At 42.5% G+C, this 19,397-nt stretch overlaps 2 protein-coding genes across 2 annotated transcripts in view; one reads left to right on the forward strand and one right to left on the reverse strand.

The window, feature by feature from the left end:
- DNAH8 (dynein axonemal heavy chain 8) overlaps positions 1 to 19,397 on the reverse strand; it is a 171,388-nt gene that overhangs the window by 148,718 nt on the left and 3,273 nt on the right. The gene's annotated exons all lie outside the window — the stretch shown is intronic.
- On the forward strand, positions 8,836 to 18,130 carry GLO1 (glyoxalase I). The gene is made up of 6 exons (XM_044443757.1): positions 8,836 to 9,024; positions 11,152 to 11,234; positions 12,897 to 13,037; positions 15,194 to 15,261; positions 16,151 to 16,240; positions 17,163 to 18,130. The coding sequence occupies exons 1-6, from the start codon at positions 8,944 to 8,946 to the stop codon at positions 17,255 to 17,257; spliced, it is 558 nt and encodes a 185-aa protein (XP_044299692.1). The 5' UTR covers positions 8,836 to 8,943; the 3' UTR covers positions 17,258 to 18,130.

The following is a 19,397-nucleotide window of genomic DNA, read 5'->3' on the forward strand; positions in this document are numbered from 1 at the left end:
AGGGAGAAATGGCGTTGGGGGATTAACATGTCGGCATAGAAGGAGGAGGGACAGATGGTTGACACCTGTTTCTCCTTCTGGTTATTCCTTCAACCGGAAGGTTCCGGGTAAGCTTATCAACCACCCCTCGGGCCTGACGGTGCTGCTGCTCAATGCCACGTCGTCCATAATAAAACATCCCTCATCCACGACTTAATTGTGGATGAGGGGACCAACCTGGCTTGCATTACAAAGACCTGAGCAGGAGAGGGGGGGATGTAGCCCTCTCTCAGCTGTGTCCGCTCGGGTATCTAGTTCAGCACCAGTCATGTCCAGAAGGGAGGGGAGGGGGGGTCGCTTTAATTTACCAAAATTCTATTTCCCTCACAGGGCTTCCTGTTCTCTCGAGACCAGGTCTAGAGTGCTTATACCTGGTGCTGGGCGATCAAGACAGACTGGGGATTCTGCTGGTGTACCATGAACCCTTCTGCCCATCAGACTCCCTGACTGAGATGACGGAGATCTTCTCGGACCTGGTATTGAAGACCCCCAGGATGTTGGTCCTGGGGGACTTCAATCTCCATGCCGAGACTTTTCTGATCAGGGAGGCTCAGGACTTCATGGCCTCCATGACGGCCATGGGGCTGTCTCAATATGTCATAGGCCCAACCCATGAACGTGGTCACATGCTGGACCTGGTTTTCTCAACAGGGTAGGAAAAGGGTGATTTGAGGGTGAGGAATTTGTGTCTGACTCCCTTGTCATGGTCAGATCACTTCCTCATGAGGTTTGAGCTTGGAGCTGGCCTTTCCCTCTGTAAGGGTGCGGATCCTGTTGTGATGATCCGCCCTTGGAGCCAGATGGATCCGGATGGATCCCTGAAGGTTCTGGGGGGATTTTCTGGTTGATGCTCTGGCGCTCCTGTTGATGCTCTGGTTGAACTGTGGAATGGGAAAATGGCCAGAGCAATTGACACGATCACCCCTAAGCGTCCTCTCCTGCCAAGCAGAGCCCATCCATCCCCATGGTATAGATCTGAATTACAGGCGATGAAGCGGGTTGGGAGATGTCTAGAGCGTAGGTGGAGATAATCACGGAATGAATCTGACTGAACATGCTTATGTGCTCATCATTGAGCCTATGCTGTGGTGGTGAGGGTGGCAAAGAAGAAATTCTTCTCCACTTCCATTGCCTCCTCACAGTGCCGTCCAGCGAAGCTTTTTCGAGTGCTACATGGGCTGATATACCCCGGCCCTAAGAAAGATCCTGTACCACCAGCGATGGCCTGCTCTGACAACTTTGCCCAGCTCCTCAAGGAGAAAATCGCTCAGATTCGTCACAAGCTGGACTCCACAATTGATTCAGATCCTTTAGGGGAGACACCAATGACTCTGTCTGGTCAGGTGTTAATAGACGAATTTCAGTTAATGCGGCCCAATGATGTGGACAAGGTGCTTGGACAAGTACGTCCAACCCCTGCTTACACGACCCTTGCCCTTCGTGGCTGCTGACCAAAGCCAAATACGGGATTGGTTCCTGGATGCTGGAGGTTATTAATGCCTCTCTGAGGGTTGTCCGGGTGCCCGCTCCTTTAAAGGTGGTGGTAATCAGGCCTGTCCTAAAGAAGGCGTCTCTGAATCCAGGGATGGCTGCCAATTATAGACCAGTGGCCAACATCCCTTGGGCAAGGTGTTGGAACGGGTGCTGGCGTGACAACTCCAAGCACTCTTGGATGAAACTGATTAAATGGACCCATTTCAGTCTGGCTTCAGACCCGGGTATGGAACTGAATCTGCCTTGGTTGCCCTGTCTGATGACCTGTGCAGGGAGAGAGACAAGAGTGTGTCCCTGTTGGTTCTCCTGGACCTCTCAGTGGCTTTCGATACCATCAACCATGGTATCCTCCTTGATAGGCTGGCGGGACTGGGAGTAGGAGGCACTGCTTGGCAGTGGTTCTGCTCCGACCTTGACAGCTGATTCCAGAAGGTGGTGCTGGGGAACTTTGGCTCTGCGTCATGGCAACTTTGCCATGGAGTACTGCAGGGTTCCATTTTGTCCCCTTTGCTATTTAATATCTACATGAAACCACTGGGAGAGGTCATCAGGAGGTTTGGGCTGCGAAGTCATCAGTATGCTGATGACACCCAGCTCTACCTCTTTTTCAACTAACCCAGGTGAGGCAGTGGCTGTACTGAACCGGTGCCTGGCTGAGGTAATGGGCTGGATAAGGGCCAATAAACTGAAACTCAATCCAGATGAGACAGAGCTTCTGTTGATGGGCGATTCGGGCTCCTGGGTAGGCGACCTGGGCCTTGCTCTGGATGGGGTTGCACTCTCTCTAAAGGACACGGTCCGCAGCTTGGGAGTGCTCCTTGACCCAGAGCTGTCCTTGGAAGCTCAAGTGACAGCGGTGGCGAGAAGCACTTTCCTTCAGCTTTGGCTAATCCATCTACTGCGTCCCTACCTGGAGGAAGATTGACTAGCAGCAGTAACACACGCATTGGTTACTTCCCAGTTGGATTTCTATAACCGCTTTACGTGGGGTTGCCCTTGAAGACAGTCTGAATACTTCAGATGGTTCAAAACAGAGTTGCCAGGATGCTGTTGGGGACTGGGCGTTATTCTCATATAACCCCAGTCGTCTATCAGCTCCATTGGCTTCCCATCGAAGTCCGGGCTCAATTCAAGGTGCTGGTTATTACCTATAAAGCCCTAAACGGCTTGGGACCAGGATACCTAAAGGAACACCTTCTTCCCTATTTGCCCTCCTGCCCCCTGAGATCGGCAGCAGAAGCCCTCCTCCTGGAACCCTCTGTGAAAGATATTAGGAGGCAGAGTACCCGGAGGAGGGCCTTCTCTGTGGTGGCACCCCATCTATGGAATGTGCTCCTCAGAGAGGTCAGTCTGGTGCAGTCATTATATATTTTTTGGCACCAGGTTGAGATCTTTTTATTTAATCAATATTTTAACAAGTTTTGATATTGAATTTTATTACCATATTTTAATTGCAGCCAGAGTGGGTTGTTAATTTATTTATGTTATACTGTTATGTATTGAATTTTATTTGTGTAAGCCGTCCTGAGGCTCTCGCAAAGGACAGCATACAAATATCTTAAATATATCTTAAAGACCTCTCAGCCTTTAACTTTAGGGCATAGCATTGTGATCTCCCAGTTTGAGATATGAAACCCAACTGCAATATAAAAGGCCCTTCACAGAGAAACAGAAATTGTACTTCTGGTCATTGCTTTAAGGTTAGTCCTAAAAACAGTTACACTGAAGCAGTTTGACAGAATCAAGTGTAGGCTGGGAACCAGTGCAGAACCTGCAAGTGTGTTTAGGGAATATAATGAGCTTCTCACAGGAAGTGTAATGTGCCAGGTACCTCTGCTTGCATTGCAGCATTTTCCCTGTTCTGCACCTTAAAACTGGGTTATCCATTCCATAGTCCACATGAAGGATGCATTCAGTTAAGCTTGTACAAATTGTAACATTCAGGCCAGGCATGATCATGCATCGTAAACTTCCACCCCTGATCTTTTGGTATCTGGTAAACTGTAGCATATATAGCTGGTTTGAAATTTACAGTTCAGGAATGCATAATTTGCACAATTTCATTATGCCCGGAACATATTGCCCATTCTAGATTAAGCGAAAATTGTATACATTAACAGTTCATCACCACCAGGAGCACTGGTCACATTGGTGCTTCAGTGCAGGCCAGCTGAGAATTAGCTTCTAAATTATACTCTGGTTCCAAACTAGAAATTAACCGAATCAGACACATCAAACTGATTGTGCTCCCATGTTAGCTTGCCTGAATTCAGGGGTTAACCCCTAAAAGCCCCTTCTTTACAAACCTGTCTTTCTTTCAGGGTTTCCTGCATTGACTGAACTCCACTAGTGCTCCGGCGGAATTTAGACATTCTGCGGCCTGTTTCTACAGCTGTACGAGCAAGACCCTTAAGTCGAATACGATCCGATGTTTCTCTAGCAGGTTCATCCTCGGGAAGACCAGGATCAGGCTCCGGCTCCAGATTCTCTGGCACAACAGGGCCCTGTTTAGTATCTGCTGGAGGGCCTGCCTCAGGGGCAGGGGGAGGCTCAACATCCTTTGGAGCTGCAGGATCAGGATCAGCATCCTGTTTTGGGGCAGGTTCAGGAGCTGAATCTTCAGGAGCAGCAGGGTCCAGAGTAGTGTCCTGGGGAGCAGCAGGCTCTGGAGCAGCAGCTGCCTCTGCTGCTTCTGGATTAGCATCTGGTGCTTCCTCCATTTTAATTCCTGCAGTTTACATATAAGACACTTGCTGAAGAGAGCTTGGATCAGTGTTTCCCAAATGTTTTAAGATGTATGCCAGTTTGCAACTAATTTAATTGTCATATGCATTCTTAATCTCCCCCATATACATATTTTACAACCTCCTCTACCACTGATCAGTTCAGACTTCCAACATGAATTAACTGTTCTTGCCCTTGCAGTTCATACTTTCTTCTAGAAGAGTAAAAGAAGTGAGAAAGAAATGCTAAAGGGTGTGGTACGTAGCGACAGAAAGAGCAATTCTATCCACTTTATTGCACCACTAGCATGCAGCCCCCAAAGAATTAACAGAGAACGCTGTTGTTGGAGGTGGGGGGGGGGTTGCCCACTGAAGCATGAACTTTGGTTGAACAACGTTATCCCCCATCTGCCATAGCAAGATCCGTTTTATCACAGCCCTTTTTCAAACGTTGGGGGTAATCACTATGGGTTAATTTTTGACATAACATTTTCTAGTCTGAAAGGCTAGCAGCAATTCTATCTGTTGGATCCCTCTCTTTCTAGGTTGTTCTGGAGTAGTCCAGTTGAGCACTGGAGTAGTCCAGTAGAGCAGTTGAATCTAGACACATCAGTCATCTCACTCTTCTCTGAGGTCTTAATTTCCATTCTTAACATCTAAACCAGACTGTTTTGAAATTGCTAGCCTTCTATAGTGGTCACACTTTAAGCTTGAGGGATCTACTTTCTTTTGACCCACAGCCCTATGTTCTACCAACTAGAGCCAATTGAAAAATAGCAAATACTTGCTCAGAAGTAAGGACAGGCTGCTTCTGAGCACAAGCATAGCCTAGAACACTGACACTGGTACCTTGTTCTCTGGGAGTTCACAACAATTCACAAAATCACAAACCCCAGATCCAAGATAATAAAATACAACATAACATTTCAATATATAGAATGTAAACCATTTAAGGTACAATCCTATGTATGCTTAGGTAGAAAAGAAGTTCCTAAAGCTCCCAACATGCCCTGCCCAGCATAGGCTATTTTTCTTGACAGGAATGAGCCCTTAAACGGTTAAAACAACTTCAAGAACTTATTGTACTGGTTAAAGCCAGCTGACATAAATGTTCCCTTTACCCCTTTATCCCTCCTAGACTGGAAGGCAGGAAATTAGTTCCTTCAACTCTACACATTACTTTCTGAAAACATTACCTTCTGTTTTCCTTACCAAAGTGTTTCACGCTATCTGAGAAAATGGAGTGTTTGCTATTTTCTTCTTCTCCTGCCTTAAAATGAGGCACAGAATCAACTGAATATACCCCCCTTTCCTAGCCCAAGTTCATGGACTGATCTTGGTCAAAAGAGGGATAAACCACAGTGAATTTACTTCGTGCACATGGAGCACTGAGCAGTTTCCCTCTCCTGCTCAGAAAAAAATAAAATCCAGCAATGGTAGGTGGAAGGATTCAGGAAAAGCACTCTCACAGCAGCAGCAGTTTAAAGGGCTTCCCAAGTGGAACTATATGTGGAAGGATACATTGCATTCTAAGCTGCGCAAGGATAAACTGACTGTTGGATATGGAACCTGCTAGGCCAATAATGGGAGAGAATCATGATGCACATGCAAATATAATGCCCTCCCCCATTTAACAGGTTTAAATGTTTGTTTTTTACAGTCTAAGGTTGGTAGGACATCCAATAAAGACAAAGAGTGAACCAGTTTAGTATTGAGATAGCAGGGTCTCAGATTTGGTTTTGAAGACCTTTAAAATGGTGGTTCTGGAGAATCTCAATCTCCATGCTGAGGCTGCTGAATCTGAGGAAGCTCAGGATTTCATGGTTGCCATGAAAACCATTGGGCTATCTCAACATGTCATTGGCCCAACATGCATAAGAGGACACATTCTTGATTTTCTCAAAAGAGCTTTATATGTCAAAATGAGTACCTTGAAGCGGACTTGGACTTCAATGGACAACCAGTGTAATTCATAGAGGACTGGTATAATATGTATGGTATTAACAGTCCCTGTCAGCAGCCTAGCTGCTCTATTTTGCACCAACTGTAACTTCCAGACCATTTTCAAGGGCAGCCCAATGTAAAGTGCATTACAGTAGTCCAACCAAGAGGTTACCAGGACATGGATTACTGTTGCTAGGTCCTGCCTGTCCATATTTGGTCAAAGCTGATGAATTAATTGGAACTGATAGAAGGTACTCCTGGCCACCGGGCCAACCTGGTGCTCCAGGGACAGCTCAGGGTCCAGATCACCCCCAAGCTCTGGACCCTGTCCTGTAGAGGGAGTGCAACCCTATACAAGAAAGGGCAGATATCCTACATCTGGACATGGGAGCCACCTACCAAGAAAACCTCTGTCTTGTCTGGATTAAGTTTCAGTTTGTTGGCCCTCATCCAGCCCATCACCCCAGGCAGACACTGGTTTAGGATTGTTATTGCCCCACCTGAGATCGATGAAAATGAGAGGTAGAGCTGAAGTGTCATAAGTGTCACCAGTGTACAGTGTATACGTCAGCCCAAACCCCCTGATGACGTCTCCCAATAGATTCATGTAAATGTTGAAAAGCATGGGGGATAAAATGGAACCCTGTGGTACTCCATTACATACTTGTCATGGTGCAGAGCTACATTCCCCCAGCAACACTATCTGGAATTGGTCAACCAGGTAAGAGCAGAACCACTGCAGGGCAGTGCCTTCGATTCCCAACCTGGCCAGCTTATCCAGAAGGATTCTGTGGTTGATGGCAATGAATGCTGCTGAAAGGTCTAGGGGCACAATCTCCCTAACTTTCTCCTGACAAAAATCATCCCAGAGGGCAACCAAGGGAGTTTCCATTCCATAACCAGGCCTAAAGCTGGAGTAAAATAGGTCCAGATACTCACTTTATTCCAAGAGCACTTGGAGTTGTCCAGCCACCACCCACTCAAACATTGTGCCCAGGAAGAGGATATTGGCTATTGGCCTAAAATTGCTAACATCTTCTGGATCCAGGTTTGTCCTTTCAAAGGGGGGGCTATTCATTGCCTTTTTAACAGGGGAGGGACCAGTCCTTCCTTCAGAGAAGAATTCACAATTTCTTGGATCCAGACCCATTTTTTTTCTTTAGATTGAATGACCAGCCAACTTGGGCAAAGGTCAAGTAAACAGGTGGTAGGCGGAACTTGTCCAACTATCTCGCCCACGTCATCAGGTCTCAATAATTGAAACGTAGTCAATAAAATAGGAACAGAACATGCACTGAATGCCTCTACCCAAGGTACTACATTTAATGCAGATTCCAATTCATGTTGAATCCAAGTGATTTTGTCCTTGAAGTGCTGTGCAAAATTCTTACAACAGGCTGCCGAGTGTTCTAGCTGGTCAACATTAGGGCCAACATGAAGAAGGCTATGAACTACACTGAACAGCTTCGCTGGGCAGCTTTCAGAGGACCCAGTTCTGGCAGAGAAGAAGGCTCTTTTTGCTACCTTCACCGCCACAGAGTAGGCTCAATAATGAGCTCTCAAAAATGTCTGATCAGATTCAGCACATTTTCCTCCACCTGTGCTCTAGTTTGTGATCCTACCTGCAGGTCAGTATTGTACCACGCAGCCGACTGGGCTCTGCCTAGTGGGAGAGGGCATTTAGGTGCGATCGTGTCAACTGCCCGGATCACCTCCATATTCTATAACACAACCTGGGCTTTGACAGGAGTGCTAACCATATCAGCTTCATTATCATAACTCTTATCTTCTTCATTTAAAAAAAATGGATGTGGAATGACTCTCCAGTTAGAGGAGACCAGTGAGAACAGTACTGAACAGAGTCCTTATAGCCTCAAGGTGGTCCAACTGTCTCCTACTTAACTTGTGGGTCCAAGGCACTGTCAACAAGTCCCCCTCAAAAGAAGTGAGATTAACAAGATTAACATCTGTACACAGGGGAGAGAATATAGAGTAATCCCCAGTGTTCCAGCTGAAGCAAATGCAAAGCCTCACTCCACGCTTTGAAATATTGATTTCTACTCCTTAATTTGTTTGCATTTTGAAGTACTGAGCGCATGACTCATGTTTTTATCGTATGCCTGCTAAATTGCTTGTGTTAATTAACGTAATTTTAAAGGCCTTTACTATACTAACCACATGGAGAGAAAGAATATAATATGCTTACAAATCCCTCCATTCTGTTTCCTTGGCTGGGAACATGATCCTCAATTTACCCATTAAAAAATGGGTATCCATTTGCTCTTTTTTCAAACCGCTGCTCCATTGCGTAATGAACCCCCCCCCCCGCAGCAAATGCAATACTTCATCGAAACATTGTTGGAACATTTTGCCTAAATCACGTGATTCTCCGTAGATTTAACCCTGATTTATTGCCTTTCTCTTAACAAATAAAAAAAGGATGGGAGATGCAATCTGGGAAGTGATTTTTTATAAAACCAAAAAAAAAAAAAAAACCCCTACCAAAAAACCCAACAACCCAGCTCAGCACGGAATGCTGGGATTTGTAGGAACATAGCCTTAGTCCTAGTAAAGCAGCATTACTATAGGTGGAGCAATTGCGTAAGGCGGACTAGTCTGATTTGCGTTCTTTTTAATTGGTTGGAGAGCGTTTCTCGTTCATTTTCTCTGTCGCCTCAAGAAGACGCTGAGGTTTGAGGCGATAGTATAATTTGGTGGAGTTGTTTAGGTCTACTACTCCGACATGTCTGAGCAATCCGAGCCCTGTGGCCTTAGTGATGATGCAGCGTTCAGTATTTGTTCCGACCCCGACCCCAGCACGAAGGTAAAAGGAGAGAAAGAGTATTTTGAAATGGGGAGGGCTATTTGCAAAATTATATGGCTATATTGGAAATGGGGAAAGAAGGGCTGAGCTTGGTCCTAGCAAGCGACTGTCCCCCTTCCTTTTGTAAAGTGATAGGCAAAGAGTTCGTATAGTGCTCCTCGACGAAAGGAAGGACTTCTTAAAGCAGCTAATAGTTAAACGATCGAATTCGCTGGCTCAAGGTGTGCAGGCGGCTGCCGGCTTGGCTTTGAAAGGAGAGAAACTCATGGAGGATGAGTCTACCGGTGGTTACCAGTCATGATGGCAATTTATTACCTTTGGAGACAGTATAACTTTTAGTACTACTTGGTGGGGACAGGCACGAATGAGTGTTGTTGCATTAGTAACCTGCTTGTGGACTTCTCAGAGGCCTCTGATTAGTCACGTAGGGAAATGGCATGTTGGAACAGAAGGAGCCTGTCCTGCAGGACTTAAGCAATCCATTTTAGATGCAGTATTGTGTATTCTGTAGCAGGTATCGTGGCACTTAAAAGGAGACATTTCATATTTGGCTTTAATCCTCAGTTACAAGCATAAGATTCCGTGTTTACTTGTTACTAAGGCCTTATGATGCAGTTGTTCATATTAAAACCTACATGGAACCTATTTCCTCCCCCACCCCCAGTTTTAAGGAGTGTTCTTTGCCACAGTTAAAACATAGCAGCCACTCACTACTGGATCCTCATTACCAACTGTGACAAGCAGCTGCCTAACTCAACTTTGGGATATGCAGATTTTTCCTAATAACAGTTTCTAGTAATTCTCAATTGGGCAAGTTCAGAAAACACAAAAGAGTCATTACGAGAAACCTTGCATGACCAATAATTATGCTGAATGAGATTTTGAACCTACGGTGTTAAGCATGTTGCAGTTGTACTTCAGAAGTTTCTTCTGAGATTGACCCATTTTATAGTTTTTCTACATTATTCCATAGCCACGTCTAATATCCTGTAAATTCCTTTTTTCCATCTCTTGATTTATGGTGCAATCTTGAAACCCTGTTTACTTTAGTGGGACTTAAACTAGGATTGCAGCAAGAGTTTTTCCCCCTATATTAGCTAAAATGAATTCTCAGATTTTTTCAAAAACAGTTTTGTGCTGTAAAAGGATGTTTCCTTAAAAGTGTGTACAAAATGCATTTGGTTGAAACTACTAGTAAATGAGTGTTTTACAATCCAGTCCTATATATGTTTATTCAGAATTGATTCCCACTGTGTCCAATGCAGTGTTAATGTCCATATTATGTGCATGTAAAGTCTTAGCTTAGTCTGGCAGTGCCTTTCAATTCAACAATTACTATTTTTGTTGGATTTTATAGTTATATTTCATTGGCTCTAAATACAGTAATTTATAATCATATTCAACTTCATGTTGTGTATTCATTTATACATACATTGGTTCTGCAATTCAGAAACCTTATATTATTGTGCCCTAAACTTAGAAACTTCCTAACCTTTCCTATACAGGAGGGTGACTGTAGGAACAATATCTTATGTGAATTGACCCTCAGTGATGAACTGTTTAATATATAGTGGTTTAATCTGCTGGATCTTCATGTTTGGATGTAGTTCTGCACAAGTTGCTTAGTTAAAAGTAGCTTATTCTGAAAACAATATTCTAAGTTCATATAGTTAAAGTTTCCTGACAGTGTCGGACAATGAACTATAATGTGCTCATATATATATATATATATATATATATATATATATATATATATTAAAAAGTATAGCTATCCTGTACAGTTTCTGCATAGTTTCACTTGGCACCATTTTAGTCTCAGACATTTTTGTGTCTATAAAGAAATAAGTTAATAGAATCATAGAGTAGTAGAGTTGGAAGGAGCCAAGAAGGTCATCGGATCCAACCCCCTGCTCTTGCAGAACATGAATTTATACCATCCCACTCAGGTGACTGTCCAGTTTCTTTTTGAAGTGTCTGTTGTTTGGGAGAGTCTAGGCAACTGGTTCCACTGTCATATTGCTCTGACAGTTAGGAAACTTTTCCTGATATCTAGCCTGAATCTGGTTTCCTTATATTCTAGTGTCTTTCACAATTCATAGCAGCGTAACTAATTACATCTTCCCATAGGATTTTCTGTTGCAGCAGACAATGCTAAGAATAAAAGATCCTAAAAAGTCACTGGATTTTTATACAAGAGTTCTTGGAATGACGTAAGTGCAAACTGTTTTTGGCTATTTTTTTCAGTGCTCTCTTCTTAAAAGTAAGCTTGCCACCCCTGTAAAATGTAAGATCGGAGACATCATTACCTGATCTATTCACAGTGTAGTTTAGAAAGTTTAACAAACTTTAACTAAAATGGGTTGAACCTGATTGTGTCCTGTTTATGGAAGGGCCCTTTGTTTAGGAAATACCCCTGCTAATGCAGAAGGAGGGAAGGTAGCTTTTGTTACCTTCAGCATCCCCAAAGTGCTGTAGAGGTTTGGGGATCCTGCAGAATAATATGGAAGGTAGCTTTTGGGAAAACTGGAGAAAACCTCCCCTTCTTCTCAATGTCAGCCTCAGCTAGAACAAAATCTTTCGGAATGGAAAGGGTTAGGGTTATTTCTTAATAATTCAAATTAGAGACAGAAAATAATTCTAATTAGACAGAAGTGTTCTCTGTCTCATAAACTGTGAAGTGATCCTAGTTATTTTTGCAGGAGAAATGTTGCTGTGGTTCATCTTTGTCCCCCACCAGCTTGTTACTGAACTCAGCCAGTCAACAGCTAGGGCAAACCCGGGTGGACCCCATACCCGAGCCAAAAGGAGCCCGAGACGAGACTTAGAGCCAAAATTGCTTTATTCTAGTGCACTATAGAATAAAGGGAGACAAAAGAAATGTTATAGAAATGTTATAATAATAATAATAAAAAAAAGGGGACATTCAGCCCAAAGCAGTATCTCGAAAGTTGCACCCCAGTACATGCGGTTTTATACCCTACATAAGCAATTAGGTCACCTGATACACATCTAATATATTGATACATCAATGTATGCACCTCCTCCAGTGCTAGAGAAAGAGTCCTTCTGTCAAGGACCAGACATTTCCCATGTCTATTTCTTATCTGCTCGAGGTTCACACAGGCTTGCCATGTTCTTACACCCTGCACATTTGCAACTTTCATGGCGGCTAGAACCAGTTTCCACTGTCCCTTTGATTACTGTATTCGAGGTCAGGCTAGCGTGTTAGTTGTGGGTTACACAAAGTTCATTTTGTTCTTACCTGCCCTCCCTTCTGGAACAGTATAACTGTGGTGTTTTTACTATGCGGTCTTCCTCTGGCCAACTACTTTTGGTGCCTTCCTGTGGCCAATTACTTTTGGGGTGTTTTGGGGTGCTGCAATTGGCAACAAGCTGATAGGATGGCATTCAGGAGTACTGCCTGTCAAATACCATTTTCAAGTGAAAATCTCCTGCCACAGCAGTACTGTATTTCTACTTTCATCCCAGACCCAGATTTCTACTTTCATCTTGCTTATGGGATAATTCCCAGGCTGGGCATTTGTATTTGCATGGGTCAAAAACTGCTTTCTAATATTAGGAAAGTAGTATTATCTTTTATACTGAGCTAAGTTTGTTACTGAACTTTTTGGTGGTGTTGATGATGGAAATAATTTCCACGATGTAATGTTACTAATTATGTGGGAAATGTTACTATTTGCAGTGGAACGAAGTACCAAGTTAGGGTGCCATCTTAGGTATTTTTAGAAAGGAAAAACCTCTGACTTAACTCAGAATCTTTTGATAAGTGACAACTTCCTTACAGCTCTGTTTATGTGTAGAGTGACATTCTTTTACCTTTTCTTACTAATTCACATATGGTTGTCTTCAAGCCTAATCCAGAAGTTTGATTTCCCTACTATGAAGTTCTCACTCTACTTCCTGGCTTATGAAGATAAACATGATATTCCAAAAGATGCAAAGGAGAAAGTGGCATGGACCTTTTCTAGGAAAGCCACATTAGAACTAACACAGTGAGTGTTAAAACTGTATTCTCCCAATCTTCTTTTCTATGGACTATGTACACTGAAAGCTGTATTAAACTACCTTCCTTGTCTCACAAGTGGGGTGACTTTCTCATACATCGAGCAACTACAACTTTTCACCCAAACATACAGAATTGTAGGTAGCTGCTTAGATGGGAAATTGCCTAATATCAGTTCAGACTACTTTTCCAGCTAGTCTAGTATGTCTACTCTCATTAGCAATGGCTGTTCAGCAACTCAGGCTGAGGTTTTTCTCATCACTTGTTACTGATTCTTTTAACTGGAGATGTTGCCAGGGATTCAACCTTCTGGATGTAAAACAAGTCCTTTACTACTGAGCTGTGTGATGCATTTTAAGGCAAAAGGGATTACTTCCAGGACATCTGAACCTGTGCGTTATCTTTTTTAATTAAGAAATATCCAGTTTTAGTTCCACATGAGGCAGTAAAGGGAGATATAAATGTAATAAACAGACAACTTAAAAATTATAATTAATATAAAACTTTCAAAAGCTTAGTGACTGGAAGTAGGACTAGAAGCAGCCTGCACCTACAGTTACCCCATTGATGGAGAACTTTGTACCTTTAAAAATAACAAACTGAAATAGCATTTGAGACTTGGTTTTTATATTCTTTCATATGAGAGGTTTTCCCTTAATGTGTTGGGGCACTGAGGCCCATATACACTCTCCCTTCCCACTCAGGGATGGTGATTTCCTGGGAGTACCTCTCCTGGGAGTAAGTACCATTGAATTTAACAAGCGGATAGCTGTTGTTTGCATAGCTGCACATAGATGGTATTTCATCATTATCATGTCCTGGTTCTTTCTGTGTCCAAACAAAATTAGCTTTGGAGTTGGGCATTATGCAAAGGAAGACCTAAGCTATATCACGAACGATTGAGACACAAGTTGGCAATATGTGTCCTACAAAGCAGCTAAGAAAACAAGGAGCTATCAAAAGTATCAAGACAAAATTCCTTTGAACCCACAACATAAACACAGGAGATAACCTTCTCTTTTCAGAAGCTTCTTGATCCATTTAAGCAAAAGACTTGAGCCCAAATAAGTATGACATTAAAGCTGTAACAAACACGTATATCTTTGCTGTTTTTACTCTAATAGAAATCCGGGGGCCCCAGTCTGGATTGGGACCCTACAGTGAGGTGAGGGTCCTCCCCTCTTGTGACAGATCTGATCTGGCTCCCCCTTCCCCGCATGCATGCATGCATGCATGCATATGTGCACACCCCACCCTGCAATATGTATTGCAAAATAGTGATCAGTGGATTAAACCCATAACAAAGGTAGAAGATAATGCCTCCTAATACACATGCTAGGATTCAGAAATGGATTAGGAACTTACATTATAGTAAAAAAAAAAGAACAAAGAGGCTACTTGCTATATGCTTAATATCTGCAATGCCCCTGAGATTTCTCAGAATAGGCAGTGACAGTTGGATTCTGAAGCTGTCCACCAGGGAGCAGCTTCAAGGTTGAGGCCATGTCTGCTGTGGCACATGTCTGCTGTGACTGCTAGACATACTTGATAGCCTTAGGGTGCAGTTCCAGATGGGCTTAGGTCCTGCAGCTTCCACCATTTCCCAGGTGGAACTTCCATAGGATTATGGCTTACTCTCAGACCATTCCCTTTTCTCTTGCCTCCACCACCTTAGGCTGCTGAAATACGGCCCTCTGGGCATAGCACTTGATGCCTTCTCTCATTCTGGCCATTGCTTGTATCTGTGGCTTGTATCTATTCATTAACAAACTCAGCTGCTCAATAGCTGCTGGACATACTGATTTCTGTTGAGTGAAATTAGTTGACAGATGGGAGCATCTTAGATCTTTCTTCTCCAGCAAGTAAATTGAAGGGGCTGTGCTTAAGGGGAAATAAAGACTTTCAGCTTTCCCCTACTATATAAGCCATAGGAATATTTTTTACAATATTGTTTCAGCCAATTGGTAATGCTGTGCTTTTTATATCCTTTTTGATTAATCTCTGCTGCTTGTTAAATTTTCTGTTTGCTGCTCTCTGTTACTTTCTCATTTTGCTATGTTCTTCCACTCACAATAAATGGTTTTAAAAACTTGTTCACAGATATGAGGCATTTAATCATTATTTCAATTTCCCCCTTTCTTGTAGCAACTGGGGCACAGAAAATGATGAGAATCAGGCTTACCACAGTGGCAACTCAGACCCTCGAGGATTTGGTATGTTATAAAGAAAAACAAAGTGCATCACACTCACTTTTAAACCAAATTGTTCAAGAATTTCTGAAGTAGCAAATGTAGTGGTCTAATTTAGACTGTTATAGATTAAAAGCTAATCGATTTGTCTCATACAATTTGTGCAGAGGCAAAATACTTCTTACCCTTATTTATTTCATGGACTTAAAGCAATCAAGCAACCCACCATCTTCCCTCTGCGTCTATAGATTTTTTAAGGTTAGGCACAAAATCTTCAGAGCAAGTTTTATATCATGAGAATGTGAACCAGGACAAAATGTGCACTGGATCTACACATCATCAAGCATCTTTCTTTTTCTGCTGCAATATTTCTTGCTCGTTTGGTTTCTGATTGTTACCATGAAATGTTTTTTGAGTGTTCCTTCACAAAGGAACATCAGCTCACAGGTGCTTTGGGACATATGGGTGGTATAGTTCCCTCTTATGGGCTGTGACCCATAAATTAGAGCTGAAGTGGCAGAAAGTAGATCTTCAACTCACGGTATTCACCGAGCACTGACTATGCTTGGAGCTGATTCAAAACAGCTTAAAATCTCCCTTACGCCTGCCTCTGAGATGCAGATATGATCAAACCTCAGAGTAAATGTTCCATCTAAATTTCTACTAGGACAATCAACACTAGAAAAATTACTGGGTGTTTTTAATTCATTTTTGTGAGTAGATGTAGGTAGGATTTTTTAGTAAACTGATTTCTTAATTTGTGATTCTTGTAAGCTGTAATGTCAGAACAGACTGGATAAGTGTTCTACGTTTATGCCATGGAATATTAACTACATTTTATTGCAAGGTAACTTTATGAAAGGAGGTTTATTCATATATGCCGTAATTGTCTCACTGCCTTTGGTTGATTCAGGTCACATTGGAATTGCTGTTCCTGATGTAAATGTAGCTTGCAAAAGATTTGAGGATCTGGGAGTGAAATTTGTTAAAAAACCGGATGATGGTAAGTCTATGGTAAATCACTGGTTTGAAGTTACATGCTTGTGTGTGCCTCTGGATAAGTGTGAAGAGTGACAGGAAGCACAGTCAGGATTAAAACAACACACAGTTTGTGGCACTTCAGAGACAAACTTACTGTGACAAACTTTCATGGGCTAAAGTACACTTAGTCAAATATATGAAGTGCAATCTGCAGCAAGCACTTTTTTGGTAGCAATTTACTAGTATAGCTACCCCTTTGAAAACTGTTAGCGTGGATGGCTCAGCATTGTAACTAAATAAATTAAACAGGTTGATATCTAGTCTCAAAGCAAGAATGATAGTTGCCAGGTCCTGCTGTCCTCCCAGGTGGAATAAGTTGGAAGGCAAAGAGCTGAGATGCTTCCCTAATTTGCAAGGTATTTATCCCAGTGAACGCATCTTTTTAAAAGTAATCAGGGTAACATGTATGGGGTTAACGATGCTGTGACCTTCAGATTTCGTTTGTTCATACATAGGATTCTTAGGTTAGAGAGAGAAAACTAAGTCTTGTTCTCTTATTTGAATCCAGTTATGTGAAGCATTCAGAGCCACTGTATGCTTGGATCTAGGTGGCTTAATATCAATAGCTGTCTTGGGTCTTTGAGTGGAATAGAAACAAGACATAAAATTAACATGTGAAATTATTTGTGACCTTCTTGAAGAGAAGGTACATAGAAGTTAATCTTTCATTAGTTTTAGAACAGCCTTCCCCAGACCGACCATCCTCTGCAAGTGTTGGGCCACAATTCCCACCATCCTATACTTGTGGATGTTGGCAATTGTGGTTTAGCATGTTTGGAGGGCACCAGATTGGGAAAGGTTATTGTAGAACCTTGAAACATGGAGTGTTGGTATCTCTCTTGTTCTCTTTCTCAATTGCTTTCTTATATATTCATCTTTCATAGGTAAAATGAAAGGACTGGCTTTTATCCAGGATCCTGACGGCTACTGGATTGAAATTCTGAGTCCTAATAACATGGTGTCCCTGCTCTCTGTTTGAAAAACTGCAACATTATCTTTCATCAAGAGACTGAAAATGCTAATCAGTGTTCTCCTGTTTGTGAGGTATATACTTGATTTAAGGGAAGAAAATTTGTCCCCAAACCCAATTAGTACATGCCAGCACTCTCACATTCTCCTTTTCCCCACCCTCTGATTCTTTTCAATTTGGCTTGTTGTTCGAAAGTAGTTCTAGCACAACATATGTGGAGGGGATGGCTGCATTCAGCCTATTCTCCAAACTGGTTTGGAGGCTTGAGACCTAAGAACAATGTTCTTGTATATTTCTTCCCCTTTTCCACCTTGCTTTGTAAGTGAGAAGTGATTAAAAGAGTCCACGTTTTGTTCATTGCAAGCCATACATAGTAATTTTCCCTGAATGCAAAACAAATTATTTGGAAGCTGGTCATCTGTTCCTGTTATTCCTGGAGGAGGTGCTTTAAAAAGAAGCTTAATGTTTGGATTGTGATAATCATAGTTGAGACCCCACATCATGGCTTGTATTCCAAATGTTTAAGATCTGTTTGTTGAAAGTTGTTCATTTGCACAGTATTTCATAAATTTACTCCTGTCATCATGGTAGCTGCCTCTTGAGGAGGAGCAATCATGATGATTATGATTTAAGAATGACTTATGAACTCAGATATAATGTAAACCATAATTACCATAAATCATGATTGAGCTAGCATAGGTTCAGATACAGAAACAAACCATTGTGTGTGTGATGACTAAATGGAGCTATTCTGGAATACAATTATATAGTGTATGTTGTGCAGAAATCTTCATCATAACCTATTCATGGCTGAGTGGATTTTGAATTGTTAGTCAGCCAGATTTTCTCTTAGTCCAAATAAAAATTAGTTTTTGGTAGGAAGGATTGTTGCATTTGCATTATTTACTAACAAAAGACAAGAGGGCAATACATATCTTGGAGGGGGCAACCCTATGGCCTCCTGAGGGGCCATAAGAGAGATCTTTGGTCTGAGATGGTGCTGTGATCTCAGAGCTGGGAATCAAAGATCTGGTACAGAAAGAACCACATCAGCTGCTTTCTGCAGTCAGGAAGCTAATGGGTGTTCTAGTGGGTGGGAAAGAGACTAGAGAGCTCAGAATATGAGTTATCCTAAGGCCTCCCCAGCTTCTTTCTCTCACCCTCTGAAGTGCTCTTGCTAGATGGGCAAAAATGCCTGTCAAAGAAAAATGCAGGGTGGAAGGACAGAAGAGGTGAAGGTCACCTCTGCCATTCGTCCCACCCTGGATAGGATGATACTAAGCCTCCAAATTTGGGGGCTTAAAATTATCCCAATAGGATTGCACCCTCACTGAATGTAGATGACACACATTAAATGCCTGTGAGCTGAAAGAGAATACTGAAGTCTTGCTCCTTCCTCCTCTGATAGCAAGCTCCTTTTAATCCTTGTAGAAGCTTGTTTGGGCTCTTTATCGTGCAGTAATCAGAAGATTTTCTGACATAAAATTCCATCTGGGCCAATTACTTTGGGTAAAACAAGCCTACAGTGTAATTTCATACATGTCTATTTAGAAGTAGCCCATTGAGTTCAGTGAGATTTACACCTAGATAAGGGAATATAGAATTGTAGCTTTATTTCACAGAGAGAGTCAGTGCAGCATAGTTGTTAGAGTGTTGGACTGGGATGTAGGTGACTTGAGTTCTAGTGCCCATTCACCCATGATGCTCATTGAGTGACTTTGGGCCAGTCACTGACTTCAACCTAACTTATATCACAGGGCTATTTTTGTGAGAAGAGCCATGTAAGCTGCCTTGGTTTCCTTGATGGGAAAAAGGTGGGCTGTACAGATAATACATTTTTTAAAAATGCTCCTACTCTGAATTGGCAGTGACATTAAAACTACTGTATTCCAGAGCAGGTGCTCCCACGTGCCTGCCACCCATGTGCACAGAAAGAAGGAAAATACTGTGGAGGTAATAGCAATGTCTGGTTAATGCCTCACTCCCTGTGTGTTTCTGCATTAGTATGAGTGCTAGTAACAGGTGCCCAAAGTGGTGTGGGATGCCATTTCATTTCTTTCCAGGTGGATAACTGGTTCTAGCTTATCACCTCCCTTTCAGCATGCCTCCTCCAACTCCCCACATTGAGCATTGCTGCTAAATGCACCCA

The sequence above is a fragment of the Varanus komodoensis genome, unplaced genomic scaffold (assembly GCF_004798865.1).
Source record: "Varanus komodoensis strain SLA01 unplaced genomic scaffold, ASM479886v1 scaffold1, whole genome shotgun sequence".
NCBI lineage: Eukaryota > Metazoa > Chordata > Lepidosauria > Squamata > Varanidae > Varanus > Varanus komodoensis.